General features: G+C 37.6%; 7 protein-coding genes across 10 annotated transcripts; 3 read left to right on the top strand and 4 right to left on the bottom strand.

Annotated features, from left to right (window-relative positions):
* Positions 1-1,174: 1,174 nt before the first annotated feature.
* LOC128879500 (abl interactor 2) lies at positions 1,175-5,064 on the bottom strand. Of its 4 annotated transcripts, none has more exons than XM_054128693.1 (5): positions 4,940-5,064; positions 3,377-4,042; positions 2,981-3,310; positions 2,638-2,895; positions 1,175-2,558 (listed from the first exon to the last, which is right to left on the bottom strand). In XM_054128693.1, exons 2-5 carry the CDS (start codon positions 3,990-3,992, stop codon positions 2,395-2,397), a joined length of 1,368 nt encoding a protein of 455 aa, XP_053984668.1. In that variant the 5' UTR covers positions 3,993-4,042; positions 4,940-5,064; the 3' UTR covers positions 1,175-2,394. The 4 variants fall into 4 exon arrangements, with proteins under 4 accessions (XP_053984668.1, XP_053984666.1, XP_053984670.1 ...); XM_054128691.1 differs by lacking the exon at positions 4,940-5,064 and adding an exon at positions 4,603-4,933; XM_054128695.1 differs by lacking the exon at positions 4,940-5,064 and adding an exon at positions 4,603-4,933 and having other exon boundaries at positions 1,175-2,334.
* Positions 5,065-5,218: 154 nt separating this feature from the next.
* Positions 5,219-7,588, top strand: LOC128879502 (TELO2-interacting protein 2-like). Its single transcript, XM_054128696.1, has 5 exons — positions 5,219-6,269; positions 6,335-6,463; positions 6,548-6,709; positions 6,839-7,045; positions 7,117-7,588. The coding sequence occupies exons 1-5, from the start codon at positions 5,733-5,735 to the stop codon at positions 7,384-7,386; spliced, it is 1,305 nt and encodes a 434-aa protein (XP_053984671.1). The 5' UTR covers positions 5,219-5,732; the 3' UTR covers positions 7,387-7,588.
* A 138-nt stretch (positions 7,589-7,726) lies between these two features.
* LOC128879499 (probable cytochrome P450 304a1) lies at positions 7,727-11,128 on the top strand. The gene is made up of 7 exons (XM_054128690.1): positions 7,727-8,259; positions 8,432-8,683; positions 8,747-8,919; positions 9,842-10,111; positions 10,183-10,463; positions 10,523-10,779; positions 10,872-11,128. Exons 1-7 carry the CDS (start codon positions 8,157-8,159, stop codon positions 11,051-11,053), a joined length of 1,518 nt encoding a protein of 505 aa, XP_053984665.1. The 5' UTR covers positions 7,727-8,156; the 3' UTR covers positions 11,054-11,128.
* A 127-nt stretch (positions 11,129-11,255) lies between these two features.
* Positions 11,256-13,994, bottom strand: LOC128879503 (signal peptidase complex catalytic subunit SEC11A). Its single transcript, XM_054128697.1, has 4 exons — positions 13,767-13,994; positions 13,555-13,664; positions 12,959-13,108; positions 11,256-12,875 (listed from the first exon to the last, which is right to left on the bottom strand). Exons 1-4 carry the CDS (start codon positions 13,812-13,814, stop codon positions 12,641-12,643), a joined length of 543 nt encoding a protein of 180 aa, XP_053984672.1. The 5' UTR covers positions 13,815-13,994; the 3' UTR covers positions 11,256-12,640.
* A 1,302-nt stretch (positions 13,995-15,296) lies between these two features.
* Positions 15,297-18,066, bottom strand: LOC128879604 (uncharacterized). The gene is made up of 3 exons (XM_054128915.1): positions 17,555-18,066; positions 17,125-17,339; positions 15,297-15,899 (listed from the first exon to the last, which is right to left on the bottom strand). The coding sequence occupies exons 1-3, from the start codon at positions 17,845-17,847 to the stop codon at positions 15,445-15,447; spliced, it is 963 nt and encodes a 320-aa protein (XP_053984890.1). The 5' UTR covers positions 17,848-18,066; the 3' UTR covers positions 15,297-15,444.
* A 239-nt stretch (positions 18,067-18,305) lies between these two features.
* LOC128879603 (ELMO domain-containing protein 2) lies at positions 18,306-20,295 on the top strand. The gene is made up of 2 exons (XM_054128914.1): positions 18,306-18,549; positions 19,069-20,295. Exons 1-2 carry the CDS (start codon positions 18,482-18,484, stop codon positions 19,964-19,966), a joined length of 966 nt encoding a protein of 321 aa, XP_053984889.1. The 5' UTR covers positions 18,306-18,481; the 3' UTR covers positions 19,967-20,295.
* A 372-nt stretch (positions 20,296-20,667) lies between these two features.
* On the bottom strand, positions 20,668-22,435 carry LOC128879605 (thioredoxin domain-containing protein). Its single transcript, XM_054128916.1, has 6 exons — positions 22,149-22,435; positions 21,663-21,848; positions 21,459-21,597; positions 21,223-21,384; positions 20,991-21,116; positions 20,668-20,922 (listed from the first exon to the last, which is right to left on the bottom strand). Exons 1-6 carry the CDS (start codon positions 22,276-22,278, stop codon positions 20,775-20,777), a joined length of 891 nt encoding a protein of 296 aa, XP_053984891.1. The 5' UTR covers positions 22,279-22,435; the 3' UTR covers positions 20,668-20,774.
* Between the last annotated feature and the right edge of the window lie 1,773 nt (positions 22,436-24,208).

Here is a 24,208-nt window from a genome sequence, read left to right as displayed (position 1 = left end):
CTCTCCCGAGGCATAGCGTGAATTTGCGTACGTAACTGCACAAAACTGGGTCCCAAGGGTGTCATTACTGGCTTAAAAGAGGGAACGCTTGCAGAGGGAAGCTGTTCCCTGTGCTCCTTACTCGTGTATAGGCGGAAAAATCGCCGCGCATATCTGGGAAATAATTTAACCGAGCACTGAATCGAATCGCAAAAAGGAATCTCGTGCAAGATGGAAGCGCTTCAAGCGGTTTCGCGATTAATGCCTTCCTTTCTGTTCAAAGACGTAATCTTTAAAATGGCGTGTACTGAATAACAAACGGAAATTAATTTCTCGGGAAAGGATCCCATTCGTAACCATACCCGCTTTCAAGATTCAATTTTTACTCTGGATTCAAGAGATAAAATCACCTCGTCTTCAAGTCTTACTAACTTGTGTCGACAAAGATCGTTGTTTACTTCACTTTCGAGTAATCCAACGATCCAAGTTTTGCCACTTGAAAGCGGAGACTACTGTGAATCGATCGAACAATTCTCATAGGACACACAAACCGAAAACACCGATCGCACGAAGATGACAAGCGTTCCCGTTCCGTGACCAAGTGCATTTCGTTCAATTTACGATATCCGAAGTCAGTCGATTTCAGAAGGAATTAGGAACTGTTTTGCGTGCAGCCGCAAACTAGAAGGTATTTCTAGGCTAAACGATTCGATTGTTAAGTAGATCCATAAATCCCAACTGCCTAAACAATGGACGGTATAATGAATAAATCGGAAAGTAATAAATAAAGATAAATCAGGTAACGACCAGAGTCCCATCACGCAAATACACTTACAATTCATTTTGTAACACAGGTACCTCCTCGTTTCCTTTTTTCTTGTCTCCGCTACGTCGTTTTCTACGTCATCACTGTAGTATCCGTGCCTCCTGTATCCAAGAAGATGGAATCATATGGAAACACAACTCGTAGGGTGCGGAGGCTGAACTACATAGCTCAGTGAGTGCGAGGTTGGTCATGTAGGTAAAGCAGGTGACTGTGGATCCCAGGATCATGGATTCGAATCTCCCGTACCTTATATTTCGCACGTACTCCTACACTATTTTTTAGGGTTTGCTCACACTTTCCAGGGTTACACTCAAGACGGAAGACTGTAACCTATGGGAAATTGCAAATGATGAATGGAAATCACTCCACATTGTATTGCAACTTCGTTTATTTGATTATAAATACAATCGTAGTTCGTACATTCGCTTGCATCCTTCATCACTGACAGCTAAAAACGCGTCGTTAAAAAAGTTCGACGATCCCAAAAAATCTCCATACTCCCACATTTTCGTTCCACTCGTGAAAACATGCCACCCTACTTCGAAATGCGTAATCCTCGGGGGAAACGAGGTTCTTATTGTCTATGCAAGCATCTCAGGGAGCATGGAAAGGGAAACGAGAGAGGACATGTCTGGTACGTTAAGTAGCCAATTACACGATACTTATATCTGTTTTAATAGTTCGCTAATGACTTAATTAGCGCCGCACAATGTACGAATATTGTGCAGGGCACTCAGCTTCGCGTGGCTAAGCACCGCGTAAATGCCTGGTGAAATGAAAATGATCGAAACCTAAACGATACGTACATTAATCGACCGAGTTATGGATACACAATGAACTGGCGTCACGAACAGGATTGGAGGTGATCCTTTGCAGCATAAGGATCCTTTCTCTACTTTATTTCTTTGCGATAAATAAAATACTGAAGTAAATATACACTATCGATTATTAAAATAAACTCGTTACGCCTACGCGCCCATTGGAAGGATGCATTCGATTCCTGAAAGCAATTCATGTTACAAAGTTTGCGGTCGACGCAAGGCGCTAGGATTCTCGTTGAACAGGACGTTTGGTATTTTGATTGCACGTTAGCCTATAGCTAACGCCACCTCGATTACACCTAAGTTACATAAATACAGTTCAACCGCTAACGTACCGTATAGATGAATGATAATTACAGATCTTTATCTACCTATATGTATATACGTATGTAAATACGATCCGTTGCGAATCGAGGTAAAATAATCACCGAAGATTACGTTAGCGATACTATTTTACCAAAAAATACACTTTATCGTATCGATGCGAAGATTATTTAGTTTGATTTTTTTTTCTTTAGAAAAGTCACGTGATGCTTGAGATTGTTTCAGGAAGTATCTGTGTTTACAGTTTTTATTGCGTCGTCTATCGTTCTATGTCGCACCGTTCCACACCGTTGTAACGATCGACCTTAACGCTACGCTTATCGATATACTAAATAAGATATTAAAACCAGGGATTCGGTTGCGTCCCTCAATTTTACAGTCTTTCTGTGAACAAAGATCATTCACAATTTTGATACATTCAAATGCAATGTCGTGATGGACTTATTAAACGCAGGGCTCTACATAATTTCCGGGAAACAAACCCGTTATACCATCCATGACCCCCTCCCACCACCCATCATCATTCTTTTTCAATACATAAATTACTGAACTTTCCTGGAAGCTCAATTCATCTTCCTTGTCAGCGTAATAATCGTAAATTGCAACCACTAAAAGTGTAATACTTCATTATAGTTCGCTCCTGCGTAAAAAAAAAGATCTATAACGCTTAAACACATCGCAACGTACCTTTCTCGATGTAATTCTTTGGCACCCAACCAGGCAGGTCTTCCTCGTCTGGCACTATAGGCATGATAGCCCCACTGGACTGTATGGGTCTACCGAATTGCGAGTGTTCATCCTGTTCGGGAGGCGGCGGCGGTGGCAACGGTGGGCTACTTGCACCACTACTCCGACTGACTTGATGTGTCAGTCTGTGCGGCAGAGTGTGGTGACCACCGTACTCCGCCATATCGCCAGTTATACCGACCAGTGGAGAAGGTGGAGCTGGAAACAGACATTAAACAATGTCTGAGATTCTTTCTTATTTATTGTACATCATAATATATGTAGTAACTCGTGTGTTACTTACGAGGCATGCTGTTGTGTTGTTCCTGAACATACCCTGCTGTTACACTAGGTGGTGCAGGTGGTGGTGTTTGTGGATGACTTTGTAACGGATGAACCGTACCTATTTGGGGTGGTGAGGTATGTTGAGCTACAGCATTGGGGTGAACACTGTGATTCGCGTTAAGGGTACCGTGAGACGTGGTATGGGCATGTAAAGGCAAGGTACTATAACCAGGTCCACGTTCTCTCCTCGGATGTCCCAATGGGTAATTGGGGGCATAATGACTAGGAACCTGAGGTGGAGCTACCGCAGGTGGTGTCCTATATTCTCGTGATCCTTTGCTCAATGTTCCTACACCAGACAAATTAACCTTGCGTGATAAATACAAAATCGACGTTTAATCCATTTTGTACTCACCAGTTCTTACTGTCTGAGGAGGAGTAGGTGGTTTGGTTGTAGGAGCTGGTCCTACCATAGCAGCACCTAATCCAGAACCAGTAGAAGCTGCTCCTAAACTTTGAACACTACCCTGACTACCACCGCGTTGCTTACTCCTAGGAGTGCCACTACTACGTACTCCATGACCAATGTCATCCAAGACTGTGTAATCTATACTTTTCCTCACATATTTAATTGGTTTCTCAGGATTTGCGGGTGCAATAATTTTGTACTGACGTACTGTAATCTTGTTGGATGTTAAAACTCCAATTTCTCTTCTGGCTACTTTCTCTTTGTGTATCATGACTGTCTGAGCAATGTGGTTCATTTGACTCTCCATCTCAGCCAGTTGGGACGTTTGTAAATCCAGCAATTGTAAAAAATTATAGGCAAGAGTATTTATTTGGTAGGCTACACTGGCCAAGGACTGAGTTGTAAAATTCTTTGTTTCTTCCAAGGCTATTCTTTTATTTTCAGCTTGAAAGTAATTTGCCTCGCAATAATCAGCAACTCGTTCAAGATTTATATGATTATCTGCAAGGTTGCTTCTCCCTTCAGGGATTTCTTGACCAAGAAATGCGGCTAGTTCTGCCATGACTTCCGAATCACTGCCTACTCCAGACGATACACAATAAGAACCTGATCCTTGAGAGAACCAGAGTAAAGATTGGTCAGATTTGTAAAGATATGTTCACTACTTGTATACTTTAGATCAAGGTTCCCAACGTGGTTATTAGCAACTCTACAGGGGTTAGATATAAAGTGAAGGTTTAGAAAGGGGTCACAGTTAGGAACCTCTGAATTCTTGGAGCAGATAGGAAAATCATCGTGCTTCAAACGATATTACTTGCTATCAGCAAAACGAAACACAAAGTGAATTTGGATGAACAATATACAAACAATCACGAACTGCACAAATTCGTTTGATTTTGACGAGAATGAGGTTATGTAACTTTCAGAAAAGTCCGTACAATGGGCTTTAAACGATACAGGTAAATCTGTAAACGCCTTTCTGTGAAATTAATTCTGTTCGAACGTGAAAATAAGTAACTGACATCTATAAGAACCGTTTGAAGGGCGGTGTCTTGCATGCAGGAAGCAAGATGGAGGCGAGACCTCAACGATCGACTCCAATGTCGTCTGGTCGAGAATGAAACACCAAATGACATGATAAATGATATGAAAAGAATAGAAAATGAACTAACGGTACTCAGCCATATCGTAACTACCAGCTACTACACCTTCATTAATTCATAATTACCAAGGCTCTCGGAATTTGACGGAAAGCAAACGAGCACGGTTTACGTAAACGCGACACGACACTCAACACGAACTTTGCAAAATATACAAGGATACACTACTGGACGGCGTTCATCGGAATTTCCTCGCTTTTACGACACAAACGTTCTTCCAGACTCCATTAAATTCGGAGCACGGCGATGACAGCTGTACACCCGTGCAAAGAATAGACAAAGACATGGTAAAACGACGCGAACAAAAGAAAAAACGGCCACGCGCGACAGAGACGAACGATTAACTCACGCGAGATGACGCCACTGTGACGTTTGTGGCGTTATATTCTATTTCTTTAATAAATAATCTTTCATGGATAGAATAACTCATACTAAGTCCAAGGATATAACGATACTTCCGGAATGCTGTACTTCCATAGAAAAAATAAATGAATTGCTCGGTGTGATGATTCTGCGCATAGAACAACATGGTGGCTCCATCTAGAGCCACAATTGCGCATTAACTGGCGGGGAATTTAAACCAGGGGATTAATCCGATCTAGTGAATTTCCACTCTGACGGCAAGAATCGTTGTCACTGGGTGAACGACAGCTCGTACGGTAATGAAAAAATGACAGATACTTCGAGAATCGTGAATTTGGTATCGATCATTGTTTCGATGCATCGAACGATATTACAAAATACAACAATTACATTGTAAATTTGCACGACAGCTAGAGGAGTGAAACAAACTCTTCGTGCCGTTGTTGTACCGAACACGTTTGATGGTCCAATAAATTCGAGGCCTCCTTCGACCAAACACATGTTAGAGCGTGTACAAGAACTGTCGGTACGTTCTGATTGTTGATCGTAAGCACAGGACATTCGTAGGCGAGAGGTTCGTGAAAAGGTTGAACGATTATATTGTCCCTTTCCGATCGGTGAGCGTCGGATTCGATCAATGTGCTACTGTTCACTACGATTTGAAAAATGACAGTGACGGTGTGCACCCGTGAAACCAACGAATTGTCGCGGAGAAGTTGATTTCGGGAGGTGGCGATCGTTATTTCTCGCTGAGACTTCATTGCGAGCACTTCGCAAAAATGAATGACCTTCTGAAAGAACTTGAGGCTCTGAAAATCTCGGGCGATTTTTCTCAGGATGGTTTGTGGTCGGCGTGTATCGATCTTATTCAGAAAAGTTACGTGCCTGAAAAGACAGTCGGTGCTAGCCGACCATGCGAGGAAAAAGACTTTAGAGAGTACAGGCAAATAGTAGACAGAAATTTGCGAAACATCAGGTGCATGCTTCAGCATATCATTCACAGTCGCGATCAAGGGAATGCTCCAATAGACTTGAACTCGTCGGTAGTTAGAACTTTTGTTATTAACTTGTTGTTACTTGCTGGGGAACACCACGAGAAAAACATTTGGAACACCGCAGAGTCTGTTTCCATCTCCAAGGAACTACTCAGTGGAGTGTCAGAATTGTACAGATGTCAAAGCATCTCCCAAGTTTTAACAGAGCAAGACAACTTTACCACAGTATTGTTAACGTTAAGACCAAAGTTGATGAAAGACACTTGGAAAGCTTATCCAGCAGCTGTAGCATGTTATAAATGGATTTTGTATCAAATTGAGGTTCGTAGAATTAGTTAGAGTATATAGGCTTGAGTCTCCCCTAATATCTGTGCTCTGTTTATTAGAAACCAGGTTTATACGACCATATTGGCAATGTTCTTCCAACAGCTTTAATAATCATCGATGACTATGTGCCAGAAAATATTGTGATAGGTCTTGAATGTTTACATCAAATTGTGCAGCATTCTCATTTGGTAAAAAACAATTTCATATGAAATGTTTATTATCTGATAGTACTCATATACTGGGTTGCTCATTCATGTCATTTCTGTCTATAGAAGAAGGGATTGATTGATACTGGATATGCCAAAGTAATATTTCATGCTTTAGAGCATTTAACACATCAGAGAGAAGCCAAATACGTGATATTGGTATATATGTGTATGTCAAGTTTATTAGCTACTATCGAACACTGGGATAATACATTAAATGTGTTTGAAGTAAGATTCTTCAGAGTTAATAGATATTGCAACTTTACAAGAATACCAATATAATTAACAAGTTTTCTTGCAAAGCTGAGATGTATGTTAATTTAAATGTAGATCTTTTAATGCTATGTATTATTACAGTGGACACAACGCGACGACGTTCTAGCTGTCTTGTTAGATAACATGGAATTTGAGCAAAACGTGGAACTGAGGCGTGTTTACATGATGAGCTTGCCTCAACTATTAACTAATATTGGCTGTGCAAAATGGTGTGAGAGGTTAACTAGAATACTCTCGGAATACTGCGAACATCATACAGACCTCAAAACGTTGAAAGCAACATTGGAGGTAACTATTTTCGGACGTAATTTTGATTATTTTCGTCGAACACCTTTATAAATAAAATATGATTTTTGTAGACTGCCAAGACCTTCCTTTTGATGTTTCACCTGCGCGTGGCAGCTCACTGCGTACCTTTGTACACGGCATTCTTGAAATTGCATTTTGATTTAACAGAAACACCAGTATTTGATAAAGAAATAATGCAAAATTTGGAGGACTGCATTTGTTTGTTATATAAACTGTCCCCGAACGTAGGTTGTGCCGTTATGAATGACGATCGGATGCGATCGGTGATTAAAAATAGTTTGCAAGTAGTATGCCTAGGTGATACCAAATACTTCGAGTGAGTGAACTATACAAGTCTGTTTTAGAACCAAGTCTAACAAATTATGGGCCACATTATTTAAAAAAAAAGAAAACATTATTTTTTGTAGTTTCTTAGGATATAATACAATAAAATATAATGGATAGTACTTAGACGCCTTATTTGTGATTTAAAAAATAAATGTATAGTACATTTGTATTGTAAAATAAAGATTTTTGTTAGAATATGTTTTCTTCAAATATCCCTATACCTCGAACAAAACGTGAATCATTTCTACTGCATATCACAGGAATAATATTTCCTTGTTTAGTCACAATGGACTACAATCGGTAGAAAAAAAGAAAAAAAACATCGATTATCTCATATTCTTCTTCTTTCGGTATTTTACTTTGTTTACTTCAAACATTCCGAATCGAGAATGATAAGAAGTGATAGCGAAAGTGAAGCTCGTTTAAACCGAGAAAAAAATTGTGGCGCGAATCTATCGAAGTTGATAATAATGCTGAAACAACTTGACTATGTTGATAATTGAAACTAAATCACTTGATTATCATTTAATATGTTTTTGGAACATTCATTTTAGAATGATAGCTATTACTTAATATTAGTATTTTAGAAAGTTAAAGGAGTCGACTTTGAACGAGAAGATAAGGGCAATTATTTATAAGAACGTACAGCGTTTAATACATATTGCTTTATGACAACCACTTTACGATAAGTACGTGGCTGGACCATTTATAACACAAGACATAGTAGTATAGAAATCAGTTCGTGTTTAACACTTGCGGTGGAATGTCGCCGCTCCTTGTTGTTATATTACTTGTCCTCATAGGATACAAGTTTTATTTATTCATCACTACTCCACCACCAAACACACCACCAAACACACCACCATGTAAGCTTCACTCAATAACACGTACTATCGTGTTCTTGTTTTATTTATTTTAATTATTTAATATTGCTCCGGTTAATAGTCAACAAAGTCTTCAAACAACTTTTACTTTCTAATGTATACTATATCGTGAAAAAGATCTACTAAAAATTCAATGTTTTCTTATATTTATCAGGTCTTCCGCGAATACCTTTTATGGGATCTTACTGGCACCTACTGTGGGGGAACTACAAATTTCCTCACAAGAGTGTCACTTATTATGTGAATAAATTGAAATCGAAAGTTGTCGCATGCTACTTAGGTCCCTTTTATACTATCATTGCAAATGACTACGAAAGTATCAAAGAAGTATTCAAGAAAGAGGACTTCGATGGCAGACCCAGCGACCTCCACGTCGCGAAGGCGAGGGCTTTCGGAGAGAAATTAGGTATTTCTCCCTTTAACTTTCTCACGATAAAGTAAGCAACGCGTTATGTTTTGCCTGAAATAGGAATCTTCTTCACCGAGGAATTGTTTTGGCAAGAACAAAGGAGATTTGCTCTCCGACACATGAGGGATTTCGGGTTCGGTAGAAGACATAATAAATACGAAGAAGTCGCAATGGAGGAGATTACGCAACTTATCGATATGTTGAAAGAGGGGCCCATTAACGAAACAGAAAAGGTACTTTTGAAAATAAACATTAAGTTAGAAAAAACTATTAGACCATGTTAATGTTTGACATACGCGTTACTAACAAGACTTATTTGAAGTAATAATGATAGCGTCTTCTTTTAGAAAACTTACACGAATTAAGGGGGTATTATCGTCTAGAAATTTCAAAAATTCGATTTTTTTCTTTTGCATTTTCTTATCATTTGGGGTTTTGAGAAAGTGCCTCTAAAATATTCATTTGAAATTCGTAGAGCTCTCATAGTTACAGAGGCTCAAAGGCTGTTCACCAATGTTAGTGCTAAGTGTATAGCAAACTTTAAACGCGTTTTTCTCGAAACGACATTTTTCAAGTCGGGCGCACGTTTTTCTCAACAAATATTGGACCGACTGACTTCTGGTTTTACACACGTTTCGAGGGCACCATCACCTATGGTCTGAACTAGAATTATACCGATAGCTTGAATATTTTCGCCCTGCTCTTAGCCCTTTTCCGAGAAAATTAAACCTTAATTTTCAAACAGCTGCGATCCCGATAAAAAATTGAGTACTTACTTGATTCTAGTTCAGACGATAACTACATTTATATAGATTGAAAAAAAAATTTGTTTTTCTGTCTCAAACAACTAGAACTGCCATAGCCTGTGCGGCCGATTGAACGAGCGTCTTACGCCACAATCTGCATAACAGCGCATAACTTGTATAGATTTCAATGAAGTATTTCATAAAAATGTGTGCTGTTAGTTGAAACGTGTTTTATTACGCATAAAAAAGCCTGGTACTGTAGGTTCGATAGTTTTCGCAAAATTAATTCCTAAAAATTACTGAAAAAACAAACTTCTAGACGATAATACCCCCTTAAGCATACCTAACGCAACAAGGGGCTTCCCTATACAAATTTATTGGTCCACAAGTGATTCCTATGTACTTTCAGACATTCTTGAAGAAAGGTTACGCGCTTTTCCCAGACATCCTGTTTCCCTACTCGGCAAACAGTATATGGAACATAATGTTTGGGTACAGATTCGATCGCTCGGAACACCATAAGGTGAGATACCTTTGCGAGTCTGCTATGATATTCCAAAGGGCTGCGGATACCACAGGTGCAGCAATCTTCCAAAGAGAAGTCTACAAGTATTTCGGAGATATGTTCGGTTACAAGAGCATTATGGAAGGAAATTACCGCATAGTAAACTTCGTCAAGGTATACACTGTGGATTAAAATTTGTTCGATTCACTTGTTTTTTATTGTATTATTATAAAGCCACGTTTCAGAAATATTTGAGTAAACAAGAAGTCTCGTATGAAGACAAGGGGTTGGTAGATATATACTTGAAGGAAATGAAGAAACGAGATGTAACGTCTACTTTCTCGGAAAAGCAGTTGATTATGACTCTAGTGGACATGATGTTCCCAGCTTTATCAGCGATGCCAAGTTCAGTTGTCCACCTTATTAAACTTGTCATGCATCACCCGGAAGTCATTAGAAAGGTGCAAGAGGAAATAGACACAGTGGTTGGAACTGGAAGACACGTTAATTGGGGAGACAGGCAGAAGTATGTTACATATATTAGCATACTCTTGAAACGAAAAGACTAACATGTTATCATTCTAGTTTGCCATACACGGAAGCAACGATACGCGAGAGTTTCAGGTACGAAACTCTGACGCCGTTTGCTGTGTTTCATAAAACATTAAAGGACACTACCCTAGGTGGATATAATGTTTCCAAGAGTACACTAGTTATCACAAACTTAGCGGGGATGCACAAAGATCCTGACTTATGGGGCGATCCAGAGAATTTTAGACCTGAAAGATTTCTCAATGAAAACGGGCTATTGGGCAAGGATCTCTCGTTTCCTTTTGGCTTTGGTATGCAACAAATTTTTTGAACATTAATTGTAATAATAAGCTGTGAGAACGACAACGATGCAAGCCAACAATGATACAAAATTTTGTTGCAGGCCACCGCGTGTGCGCAGGAGAAACTTTCGCAAGATACAATATCTTCGAAATGTTTGCAGCGCTGATGCAAAACTTTAATTTGTCGTTTGTAGAGGGTCAACCGACAAAACCAGAAGATAAGCTACCCGGTTTGATCGTTACACCGAAAGAAACGTGGATTCAAGTGGAGCCTCGTCGCTAATCAATTTCTATACCTACATATTACATATCCAAAATAAAACGTGTGCGTACGAATGCACGAAACAACGAACTGCTTGTATATTTATATATAATCGTAAAAAAAAAAAAAACGAAGAAGAACCCTTTTAATACAATACAAGAAAACGAAACCACAAATATACTTAAGCTACTAGGAATAAAGGTGATACGTTGTGTGGAATTCATATGCTATAAATTTATTTTATAATTTCCGATAGTCAGAGACAAACATTACATTGCTGTGAACTAAACACATAACACATAAAGGTGTTTAGAAGAGTTACCTACAAACAAGTATCGTTACTTATGGTACCTCGCGACCTAAGATGTTGTCAACCTTTTAGAACATTCATTGTCTGTGAAATAAAAATATTATCTACAGATATTGCCATGATGGAGGAGATAGAGAAGATGCCGCTTACTCTTATGTGCAGTAAATATTAAAAACTTACATAAGTATATACATTTAACTGTTAATCTTCTCAAATTTCCTGTGTCATTTTTTTTCCTTTCTATACAGAGTGTTTATAGATTTTTGTCAAATAGTCAGAGCCATTGAATATAATTCAATGTTCAATCACCATTGCTATGCAACTATCTTGGTAATGTGTCATTTAAAATACACAAGATACTTTAAAAATAAAACTAGTAATAAATGCCTGAGGATTCCTTAATTATTTAGAAAACTTACTAAACAATGAAACTTATAGTATCCTTAACAATACGCAGATGGGAAAAGAATGATGAATAAACAATTGTAGTAATAGCTTTACTTACATTTCGACTATGTGGTAATGTATACTAAAAATAATTTATGCATCAAAACTCTAATTAAAGTTCAGTTACATCTTGTCCATATCATTGCTGTGTTGACAAAAATCATTAACTAATGCTCATGGTAAAAATAAGGTTCAAATACGATTTCATTTTATTACAATGTATTATAAAATTTATATAAAAATTACTTCGAAATTTTATTAATTGTGGTTTATGATAACATTTCTATAAGAATATAATTTAAACACTAAGCAAGTATATAATGTTTTTATATGGAGAAACTACCTGAATAATCAATATTTCCGTAACTTATATTTTTAACAAACATTTATGTACATTCATAACAATTCATGTAAAGGAATGCATTAAATGTTTAACAATGAAAAAATTGCATTTTTTGTTAGCTCTAAAAGAGTATCATAGTGAACTTGGAATTTTTAGTGTCTATTAATTAAAAAATTTAATGAATTTTGGCAAAACAACAGCAATATTACCTAAAGAAATAAAGATGTTCATACATTCAATTTTGCCAGTAATGGCAGGACACCATCTCTCAATACAATACAAAAGTACTGGAGCTATACATACACACCTTAATATTTTCTTATTACTATTGTAAATATAAACATTTTCGCAGAACTGTTACATCATTGACCCCTTGTATACAAAAGGTTTTTCAAGTGGTATGAAATGAACAAGACATAAAATCACATTGTACATAGCTCCACATGTGTATTTTTTATAGATGTTCAACAGTATTCTATTTCATATAACTTTTTTATATGAAATATTCTTAGTCTCTGTGTACCAACACATACAGTGCCAACGATAGCAGGACCACATACTTTAATTTGGGATACTCATTCATTAATATAGTAACCATCCCTACATATGGTAAGAAAGCCCTCGCTCTACCAACAACATCTTTAGGAGTTAACCATAACTGACCCGGGGCATATAAACCTCTATCATCAACAGAATTATTATCACCTTTTGTTAGAAACTTAACAGTATGATTTTGACCATGCCTAGAATGGATTAGTTTTTGTAGAATAACTTAGCATACGCCTATATAATCTACATCTATATAATACTTCTATATAATACTTACTTTTCATGTAGCCTGAGTACTCTGTGCACAATTGGAATATCCCTACCATCAACTTTAAAGACAACAATTTCTCCTACTCTGACTGGCTCATCTTGGAAATTGGTTAAAAATAACAAATCCCCCCTGTGAAATGCTGGCTCCATACTGCCACTATAACATTGAGGCATAAATTCATATGAATATTGCACTAACAGTAAAACTTGCATGGAAAAAGCCAATGAAATATAGGATTGGTAAAATTGAGCAGATCTACCTTATGAACTGTTTATGAAAGTATAAATAAAGTACGCACACGATCATGCATAAGTAATTCCAAAATTAAATTCTAAATTCACGATAACTTTGCACTAGCTACTTAGATTAATGAGTCTATAAGCATGGATTTTTGTTGTCAACCTCGTTTTTCTTGACATTTTATGTATGTCATATAATATTTAATAGAATTTACATTCTATTTACGCGAATTCATAAAACGGTACACAAAAGTATAACGTAATACCCGATATTTAATAAAAATCGATAACCTCAGGTTTCAAAAGAGAAATTAATTCGCGTGAAAGACGCGTCAAAGATTGTTAGGATACGTGTTCAATTACCTGAGCACCACCACGATTGGGCTTTCACTGCCTGTTACGACCATCAATCCTTTCCAAATCATTAAAGCAGACGAAACGATCATGCCAAAACTCAGCACCTGATAGAGAACCTGAAAAAGTAAAGTCAAAAACAGCTTTTAGATCATAGTCAATCGACCATATGTACTTGCACACGAGAACTTTTGAATACCGATATCGAAGAATATCTTTACCTGTCGTCTATTCATCCGCCGTACATCGTCAAATACATGCTGCATCATGGTTGCAATCGTTTGCTACGAAAATTACGTTAATCAACTAAACAAAACAGTTTCCAGCTTCGTTACACTACACAACAAAACCGGCAATAACCATTCGGCTATATCTCCAACCACTGGTCACCACCAGTCACCACGTCACGTATACATCGAGCAAGAAACGTAAGAACAGACGGCGCGTACGCGTAAATGATTTGAATGTGTAATCAGAACTCTAGAATTAACTAGAACTTCCCAAAGAACTCGACACTGTAACGGTCCTGCCAACGTAACTGCGCAGCGATGCGACAAAGAGCGCTACGATAGGTGAGACTGTAGGATATAAACATGAAGACTGTATAAGGAGCATTGAGCTATCCCTATTAGGATAGAGCTCAATGATTATCATACACATATGACATATACAGAGCTTCCCAAAAATGTTGTAACACCTTGAAAGGGTTGGTTTAGGAGGTGATTTCAAACAACTTTTTCCTTAGCGAAAATATTGTCCGAGGTTTCGTTAAGGAGATATTAAGCGAAAATCCCGACCAATCAGTACGCGAGTATGCCGGTTGAGCGTAGGCTACGCGATAGGCGACCGCGCTCATACGCTACCGCGAGCGCTCCATTGGCATACTCGCGCTCTGATTGGTCAGTGTTTTCTGTTAATATCTCCTTAACGAAGCCTCGGACAACATTTCGCTAAGGAAAAAGTTGTTTCAAATCACCCCCTGAACCACCCCTTTTAAGATGTTACAACATTTTTGGGACACCCTGTATATATCGTAGTCTGTGCGTATTTGCGCCGCGAGTGGACGAAATATTCATAACTTCAAGTTCGGGATTTTGATAACAGTTTTCTAGTAACTTTCTTAGGGAGTTGGATCTCCTTATACAGTCTTCATGGAATTTACAATTTATTTATATATTTACCAGTAATGGGCAAAACCCTAGGCTTCGAATATAATTTAAATTTGCAATGTTAATAAACGATGTTAGCCGATAGGATGTCTTTTGAATTAATTACTTTTGTTTTAACAACAACACATCTAACACGAATATAGCGTTTTAAATTTATGCGAAAAGAACGCGCCGCGTAGCACGAGCTATAGGAACTATAGTTCCTACAAGACGCTCCTCCACTACCGTGGCGCTCCTCTACGTCTGCGTCCTGCTCTTTCAGTCTCGCCTCTCGCTTCAATCGTGTCATCACGTATTCAAATCGCACTGCACAGTTTCACGTAGTATTAAAAACGGTTTTTGGGTTTAATTTTCTCCCTCGTACACATCATAAGAAGCTGATTGTCTTCTGACTTCAAAGTTTACTGTATATTCACTTCAAAGTACAAAGAAATATTCAAAGTATGTGTTAAACTACTTGAACAGTCTCAGCCTTCGTTGGTAGTGCTTGCGAAACGGTATGTTAAATTGTGCTGTGAAGATATTTTCGCTAGGACTTCTCATCTCCTTGAATAAGACATTAAAAAGGTAAGTACTATATAGTACTAGTGTTCGGTGAATTAGTAGAACTAGTCGACGAATTGTTCAAAACGAATGAAGAGTTATAAAAAATTTTAATCTTGCTCGAATGAGTTCGCACTAAGGGCGTAATAAATGTTTAATGTACAAATATATATGTAGAAAGTAAGAGTTAAAATTGTGGGTAGTATCTATCGTTTTTTGCCAAATTCTCCGATTTAAATCTGGCAACGAATATCTCGGGCGCCATGTTAACTTCCGCGTCGATGCTTTGAAACTTGTTCCCACGCGCGCTTTCCTCGTTCAAAATGGCGCTTTTGTCCACACTGGCGCCAAATTCGGATCGTCGAATCGTGTCGCCGTGGTTTTTTTCGTCGGTGTACCATTGCGATGCCATTTCCTTGAGCGGTTGAAGGTGGCTCGCATTTTGCTGAACCTTTTCCAGCTCTTCGTTACAGAGTCGTTCAACTTCGATCAATTTCTGCTTGTAGGCGCTCGCGATCATTTTCCAACGAGTGTTATATCGTTTCTCCGCTTGACTAAACGAATACTGGTCTTGATACTTGGCCAGCCTTTTCTCATACTCGAGTATCGTTAGTTCCCTGATCGTGTCCTCGGACGTCAGATCTAAAACATTCTTTGTAAGATTGACTCATCCGTTTTGCAATCGTTACGATACACAAAAATCATCCTCAAAAGTTCCAAATCGAATTAAATGTGTTTTTAGCAATCTTAGTGCTCCTCAATAAACATCGGTAAACAAAATAATATAAAAGTTGTGATTTTTTATTAATAATCTTATCAGTTTTCTTTTTGCTGATCTATAAATCATGTTATTTTCCAGTAAAAGCTACACAGAATTTTCTTAAGGGGATATTCTGAATTAGGAGGTCTAACAAAAGCGGGTTTTCGTGAATTTTTTTAGGATGGAAAAAATAAATAATTCTATCGAACTTTTTATCCTATTTTCATACATATTTGAGTAGTCTGTACGAATTTTTTAAACAAGAAATATTCAAATTGAGTCGACTGCGACGCACATTTGTAGAGCGCCTCACAATTAAAACCTCCTATCGGCGGGAAATATGCAGGTCGTAATTTTGGTTTGACACAAAAAAACCAAAAGAAATTTTCATTTTCATACATTTTTCGTCTATGTGAACTAAGAAAAACCCGCAAAAATGGTGAATTGTGAAATTACTGCAAGTTTGAAAAAAAGAACGAGTTCTTTGGGTAAAAAGAATCACTTTAACTTTGTAAAAAAGTTGTTTAACATTTTTTTTGTATGAGTTTTCTTAGTTCACATAGAAGAAAAATGTATGAAAATGAAAATTTCTTTTGGTTCTTTTGTGTCAAATCAAAATTACGACCTGCATCTTTCCCGCCGATAGGAGGTATTAATTGTGAGGTGTTCTATAAATGTGCGTCTACTACTCAATACTACTCAAGTATGTATGAAAATAGGATAAAAAGTTCGATAAAATTCATTATTTTTTTCTATCCTAAAAAAATTCACGATAAACCGCTTTTTTAGACCTCCTAATTCAGAATACCCCCTTAAAAAACTGTTGTGTATATTAAATAGTTTTTGAAGAAAGCACTAAGGGATGAAATTCTGGAAGGCAGTTTCAGCCCTTAAGCTTGAGTTGAACCACCCCTAAAAAGAAAACAAAATTCATACCTAACATAAGTTTATCGAGATGTCTATATCTTTAAAACTTTACGTGAAACAGGGTCGGGTAAAACACAAGATGTACCCCTCGAAATAGAGTAATTTATTCTTACAAGCAACAGCCAACATTATTGAAGATAACGGCCGTGATAAGGTATTAAAGTAGGACACCCAAATTACCAAAATTGTTAGATAGCGGTGATTCCACGGCGTAAGCTGCCGCAGCTGCTCGTGCAGCTGCAGTTGCTTCCTCCAGAGCCATCGCATTATCTTTTTCGCGTAAGAGTTGCAACTCTTCTCTTTCCTTTCGCCATAGCTCCACCTCTCTCTTCAGCTCGTCCTTTAGATTCCTCATTAATTCACGAAGCGACTCTATGCGATCCCGGAGAATGATACTAAATTTTTAAAAGCGGAACAATCATAAGATTTTAAAAATAATTAATATACAAAGTTTGGTTCGTAATAAGGTTAAAATTGCTTTTCATCGAAACGCCCCTAGCAACAGACAACCTGATGCAGATACGGGTTGCAAGCTTACACCTCTGCAGGCGTAAATTCGTATTATAATTCATATTTAATTGGGGAAAAAATAGGCATCTGTTGTACTAACTCTCTGTCCTCGCGATCATCCCGCGACGATCGAGCATCTTCTAAAATCACTGACGATTCCTCCGGCTGTTCGATTACAGCTGAAAGCTTCTCCAACGACTCGTTCTCAGAGACTGGTTCGCAATACGGATTTACGTCACGAAGATCCAACACTAAGTCCGAATTCGTGTTATCCTTCTCGCAGTGCTCGTCATCCGATAGTTCTTTACACCGATCGTCGATATTGTGGAAGCTTTCGCTATTGATCGAACATATCGTCGAGGATTCCGACACAGTCGCTTGTTCGTTCTCCATTTATCAAGTACTTCCTCTTCCGTCGACTTCTATTGCACGCGTTTAAGCCGGCTATTTTTAAATGAGGGCAAAAAGGGGCTAAGGATTTTTGCCATTTACGGGTCTGACTGAAGTTGCCTCGTTTCACATGTTTCGTAGTATGAAACGCGAAGATGATGTTTTGTTGTTTTATTCGCATAGTGGCTGCACGGGGTACCTAATTTTTCCCCGCCATCATGAAATTTTCCTTACTCTCTTAAGTACATACACGTAAAATAGACATTTGTTGTACTAGTCATTATTTGTTAGAGAGTCTATTTTGAAAATAAACTATTGGCTGTAGACCTTGAGAATCCTTTTATATCAACAGCGCGTGCCCTATGCATTTCAAAATCGATTTTCCCGTAAACGAGGCCTTGTATGGTAAACGATTATTCCACTTCTTCAATTTATTTTGTCGAGATAAACAAGGTCTCCTAAATGTCTAATTGTTCCGCGTGTATGTTACGCTATGTTAACGTTCAACAAATAATTCAATTTGCGCGTGTAAACATTTCACAGTGGCTAGGGTAGCCACTCAAGGTGAAACGGTAATTAGCTAATATTTGCTTTAAAGTAACGGCTGAAGTATTGGACAATTTTCACACGTTTGTCGATGTTAGAACCACAGATACCTTTAATGTGCGGGTCGAAAAGAAAATTAATGAATTCGGTTCAAAACAGGTATGTGTTCTATATGGGGCATTTTGGTACAGGATAACGGCAGTGAGTGACCTCTTCTACCGTCAGTATCGCGTTAGTTTAGCTAGTTATTATTGATCTCTGTTCGCTGTGAGCGAATGTTTGAGGAAATCGATGATTTCCCCGTAGCGTAACGTGGAAACCGAGTGTTTCGTCGCCCACGAAAAAGCATCGCGGGCGAAGTTACTTTTCATTCAACAGAGTCAGCATTTTAATCATGTACGTCAATTACAATGGGACAGGTTATGTGCATTGGCCTCTGACCTTAACGGTAATCAAAAAGAAACCGTTTTATTTGTCAAAAAACGCGGTAAAGTATTAAGTTACGCTGTTCGAAAATCTAATATCTTCAGACGAGTGAATGACAGTACAATGACGGGAAGAGGTTAATCATATCTTGGAGTTAACTGAGGGTTTCATACAAGTTTCCTTGTACCAAGGTGTTTAATTAATAGGAAGCATGCTCTCGTATCTTTGGTCACTAGTGTGCTGGTATTTCAGACCTATTATAAAATGGTTGTTACGTCAAACAACTCAAATGTGTGAGTTACAAAGAATATGTTACGGAGAACCATCCGGAGCACCAAGAACTCTAGCTATAGAGGAGTCTCTTAAGTTGTCCAGAAATGCAAATATCAAAACTCTTGTGGCTCATTTGAATGAGCTTGCAGATCAGCATGGAATTACAACTAAAACAGAGCGTAAAATATTAGAAGAAGCTATTAGGACAGTGTTAGTGACTAAGAAAATAAATCCCACTGCGCATCCTGACTTTGCTAAATTGTTTGGGAAGTGTGTAGAGTTAATTTGGGGCTATAGACAACTATGCACAGAATGTGAAGAGCTTAGAAAAACGCCTTATGATGCTGAGAATCCAGGCCATGAATTATTATTGTTACAGCTGTGGAATTCTTTAATGCCTTATGAGCCATTAGATGCTAGAGTTACAAAGCAGTGGCAAGAAATTGGCTTTCAGGGGGATGACCCAAAAACAGACTTTCGTGGAATGGGAATTCTAGGATTAGAGAATTTGGTTTATTTTTCTCAAGAATATCCCAGTGCAGCAACACATGTATTATCACACTCCACTCATCCACGTTATGGATATGCATTTGCTATAGTTGGTATAAATTTAACCAGTATGGCTCTACGGTTGTTGAAAGATGGAGCTGCCAAGACTCATATTTATAATTCCTCCAAAACATTGCCATCAATTCGTGCCTTTCATCAGTTTTATTGTTATCTTTTCTATGAATTTGATAGGTTTTGGATTGATTCCAAACCAAGTAACATGATGGAGTTCTCATCTATACAAGAAAAGTTTGAAAACAGTATCAGAATGGCATTGTCTGACCCATCTACTGTTTTTAGGATAAATATATCAGTTGATAATGTTTAAAATAAGTGCAATATATTCTGTTGATAAGACCAAAAATATCATACAGGGAATAAATGTAATTTTAAACTTCTAATGCACAAAGCTAATTTCTGTAATATATGTTGCACAGAGTGTCTTGTGAATGGATCTCGCAGCATTACTGCAAACTATGGACAATGGAAGTGTAATGAAACTAAAAGCTTAGTCTTCAAATCACTATATTAAAGAACAACACATAGAGCCTGACGCATTTCATATTTTATATTTTTACTTTATTTTTCTACTGGCTTATCAATGAAAAAAATAAAAGGGGTGTATATGGTAGTTAACAAACGTGGATGCATTGACATTCAAACAAACGTATTGTTTTTCAGTTTGTATTTAGTTTTCCAATATATAGATGTAAATGTGAAGCACTTACATAACCTTAAAGCCACTTCTCTTTAGAGGAAAATGCTATATCTGGTAAATATTTTGGCATTCTTTGTGTAACAGCAATAATCTTTATTGAAGACTATTTATTGTAAAACAAAAAACATTTTTGTTAAAAAATTAGTCTTGTAGCTATTATACATATTATTTTATATGGAATAAAAAATATAATGTCTGAGAATGTAATGTACACAAATCCATTTTTTCTCAGCATGTATATTATGGGTACTGAACGTGATTAGAAAGTTATGAAAATATATTGTTATTTAAACAAAAAATTGCGATGTAAATTTGTTAAAAAAATTTATTCATTTAATTTTTGTGCTTTTATACAACATTGCAAATATGAATGGTTTGGCACAGTACCCATAACACATCTCTTTGGTGCATAAAACGGTTAATCATTTTTCTGAGGTGTCTGAGTTTTGCGCCTGAATCTAGAAACTACCGAAATTATAATAAACACACCAATGGTCATACTGCCAAGCTTCAAAACCCATGGATTTTCACGAAGGAAGTTTGCAATCATTTGCACCAAATCATCGCTGAAAACATAATTAAGCATGTATAATACAATGCTATAATATCCTATTTAAAATGTGTTCATACTTACAATGGGCTTTGTGGCACAGGGACAGTTTCAGCACGCGCATTTTTGTACCAATCTTTCGCAAACGACACAAACGCGTTAATATCATATTTTGGTATCTGATAACGATACATTTTACCATGTCTGAAGCTACAAGTACAAAATAAATCATATTAAAGAATTTAACTCTGTATTTATAATTCTGATATAACCTATTTACCTAAGGGTATGTGCTGATTAAATGATGCATACTTACAATATGAATTCAGGAGTTTCATAAACATTAAATCTCCTAGCTGTGGATGCTCCAGTTGTATATTTATTGATACGAGCTACATTTACCTTTTGCTTAAGCTTTGCACCTACAGCCTCCCATCTTGCAATCATTCTGACACACTCCACACAATCTGTACTGTAACTATTTTAACCAAAGCATATAAGAAATATTGGTAAAATTGAATACACCGAAGTTAAAGTAGAAAAGAAACTTACAACATAACAAACCAATCTCCAGTTGTAGCTCCACTACTTGCCTGAGTTAAGTGTTCAAATGTATCATCTGTTAGTTCTTTTACTGTAGGCTCTTTGTTTTCAGTAAACATCATCAGGATCTCTTCATCATTTAATGGCCCTGTAAAAAGAATCAAATTAGAAGAAAGAAGAATCATTTAGATAAAAATAACTTTGACTCCATACCATTATAAAGTAAAGGCATCCCATGTCTAAAGAACACAAGTGCCGGTTCCTTATCTGCACTGTAAAGTCTGAGCAGTTGACTATCCACAACTTTGACAACCCAGGCAGACAAAGAGTCCACCAGGTCTTCCCGTAGATGGATTACCTCGTTCTCATAGTTATCACAAGCCTCACAGTCTTTACTAGCTGTAAATATTTCATATTCATCATGATTGATAAACTATCGAATGCTAAATGTACATATTTAGAAGATTTAGAGTATATTGTAAGCAAAAAATAAGGTTGAACATCAACAATGATTACAAATCTCCACACAATAGGTTATCTCAAGAGTTTTAGTTATAAACGAAGATGTTGGAATGGTTTCTTGAAAAAGTGAATTTCTTTTGATTTAATGTAATGTTTTTATAACATTGCATAGGGTTCGAGGGGTGGTTGCAGTCAAGATAGTCAAAACACGTATTTAAATAATGGAGCGAAACTTACTGAAGAGCACTACCACATATTTCTCAGTTTTTATGAGATTTATCAACTCCTCATCGTTCACTGCTTCAAGATTGGCAGATCGAACACCGGCGAAGCAACATATGGCTAAGAGAAGTATTATTCGAGACATTTTGCGTCGATTTCGGTTAACAATATTGCGTGGAATATTTTCATCGGTAACTGATACACGTCGACCGGAGACGTCCCTGTTTTCACTTCACCCCTATCGATCGTGCTCAGCTGGAAGTGCTGGAGTCGTGGTATCTCTGGTTCGTTTCCACGTTTCCACCAACAGTTTCGTGATCCACGCAACTGTTTTACCCTCTGCGATATTACCGGCGATCTATAAAGTTCTGGACTCTTTCAATTTTAGACACGCCATTTTGTTTTATTGGTCCCACTTCACGCCATGTAAGATGGATGCAAAATATCCAGTAAGTGTAGAGCGAGAGTACTTGGAGAATTACTTTTAAAATGATAAATGATCTTTAGATCATTTAAAATTTCCTAAATGGAAGTTGGTCTTTCGTTAAGCTTTATACCCGGAGAAGGTTTCGAATGATTTTGAATACATTTTAGAGTAAGTGATTATGGCTAGAAAAGTGCCCTCTTCCCTTTTGATCCTCGTATTGCTAAAAGTTTTTACATTTGCGAATGCCCTGCTGGGTGCTCAGCATAATAATAAACACGGATAATATTTCCACGGAACACTTCTGGCAACGGAAACTACTGGATTTTCTCTGTTTTCTTGTCCACATCTATATGCACCTGCGATATTACTTTTTACCATAGAACTATCCCATTCGATGTTTCGCTCCACTCCATGCAAGGTATTAAATATTTAGTTGGATTATACTTGGATAATGTATTTTAACAGCGTGTTTTGACAATCCCTGACGTGATTTCATAATTAGTAAACTACTCGAGTATCCCGAGTCGTTATTTTATTCACCTTTTAATATTTAATTCGCGGACGTAGAGAGTTTGGAAAATTAAAATTGAAAGTAAATTCCAAACATTTTAATGAAACCGTATATAAATGTGATGTGCCAAAAGCATGGCGAATACTGTGTAAAAGTAAGGAAATTCAAAGGCTGTGGGATATTTATACGTCGAAGGTACAAAATTAAAATACTGAGTAGTGGCGAAGGAAAGCACCGCACGGGATATTCTCTGACAAACAACATTGCATGTTGCATGCGAGTGTAGGTTATCCATTTTTCCTTATTTGTTAATGAACAGCCTTCGATGGCCAGGTGCAAAAGGTCAGTGGCACGCGATGGCACGCAACGCTTGTTGAAATTCACATCAACTTCTCAACAACGTGTACACACCGTGCGGATCAAACAAGTCCTAGGATTGCACGTATCGATGCTAAGAATACATCGCACGATAATTTCGTGTCCAATCCATAACTCGAGCACGAAATCCTGTTTGTTTATATTTTCTCCGTTTACTGTTACAGCGTGGATCATCGAAGAGTGAGAAAAAAGTGACGAAGACAACAAGGCTTCTTCAAGTGTTCGATGCGTTTCAATTCTCGAAGTTTGAGTGACAATTTCACCGAGTCATAGGTGACCAATGGTCTTCTTATGAATATTTAATTGGCTATTGGTGATGGTATTGCAAGTATTACTAAAACACCACCAAGAAGACTCCAACAGAGACGCGTTGACCGATGCAATCCTAATCACTAAAGACTTGAAGAAGCATAAATAGCGATGAAGGATGATCAGCCCTCAGGGGCTGTAGCGGTGTTTTTTGAAGCTACAGTACGGACTTAGCAACCCCGAGGTACCCGAGCTAGAGGGGGGCCAGCGGGGCCCTATAGATGAGAAGTAAGAGATACTGCAAACAGTATTAAAACAATGCAGGAGTCATGTAAGGCCGATCGCACACGGCGCAACCGATCAGTTTCAAACCACTTCGAAACTATGTAGTTGCATGCGACCGTGGATCTAGGTAAAACAAAGATAGTGGAGTAGGTAAAACAAAGAGCGCAAACGGTTTGCAACACTAATTTCACTAAGCTGCCTTGATACATTCCTGATCTCAATCAC

This window comes from Hylaeus volcanicus, chromosome 7, assembly GCF_026283585.1.
Source record: "Hylaeus volcanicus isolate JK05 chromosome 7, UHH_iyHylVolc1.0_haploid, whole genome shotgun sequence".
Lineage (NCBI taxonomy): Eukaryota > Metazoa > Arthropoda > Insecta > Hymenoptera > Colletidae > Hylaeus > Hylaeus volcanicus.
Note: the sequence above shows the minus strand (reverse complement) of the source record. Positions and strands in the feature narration are given on the sequence as shown.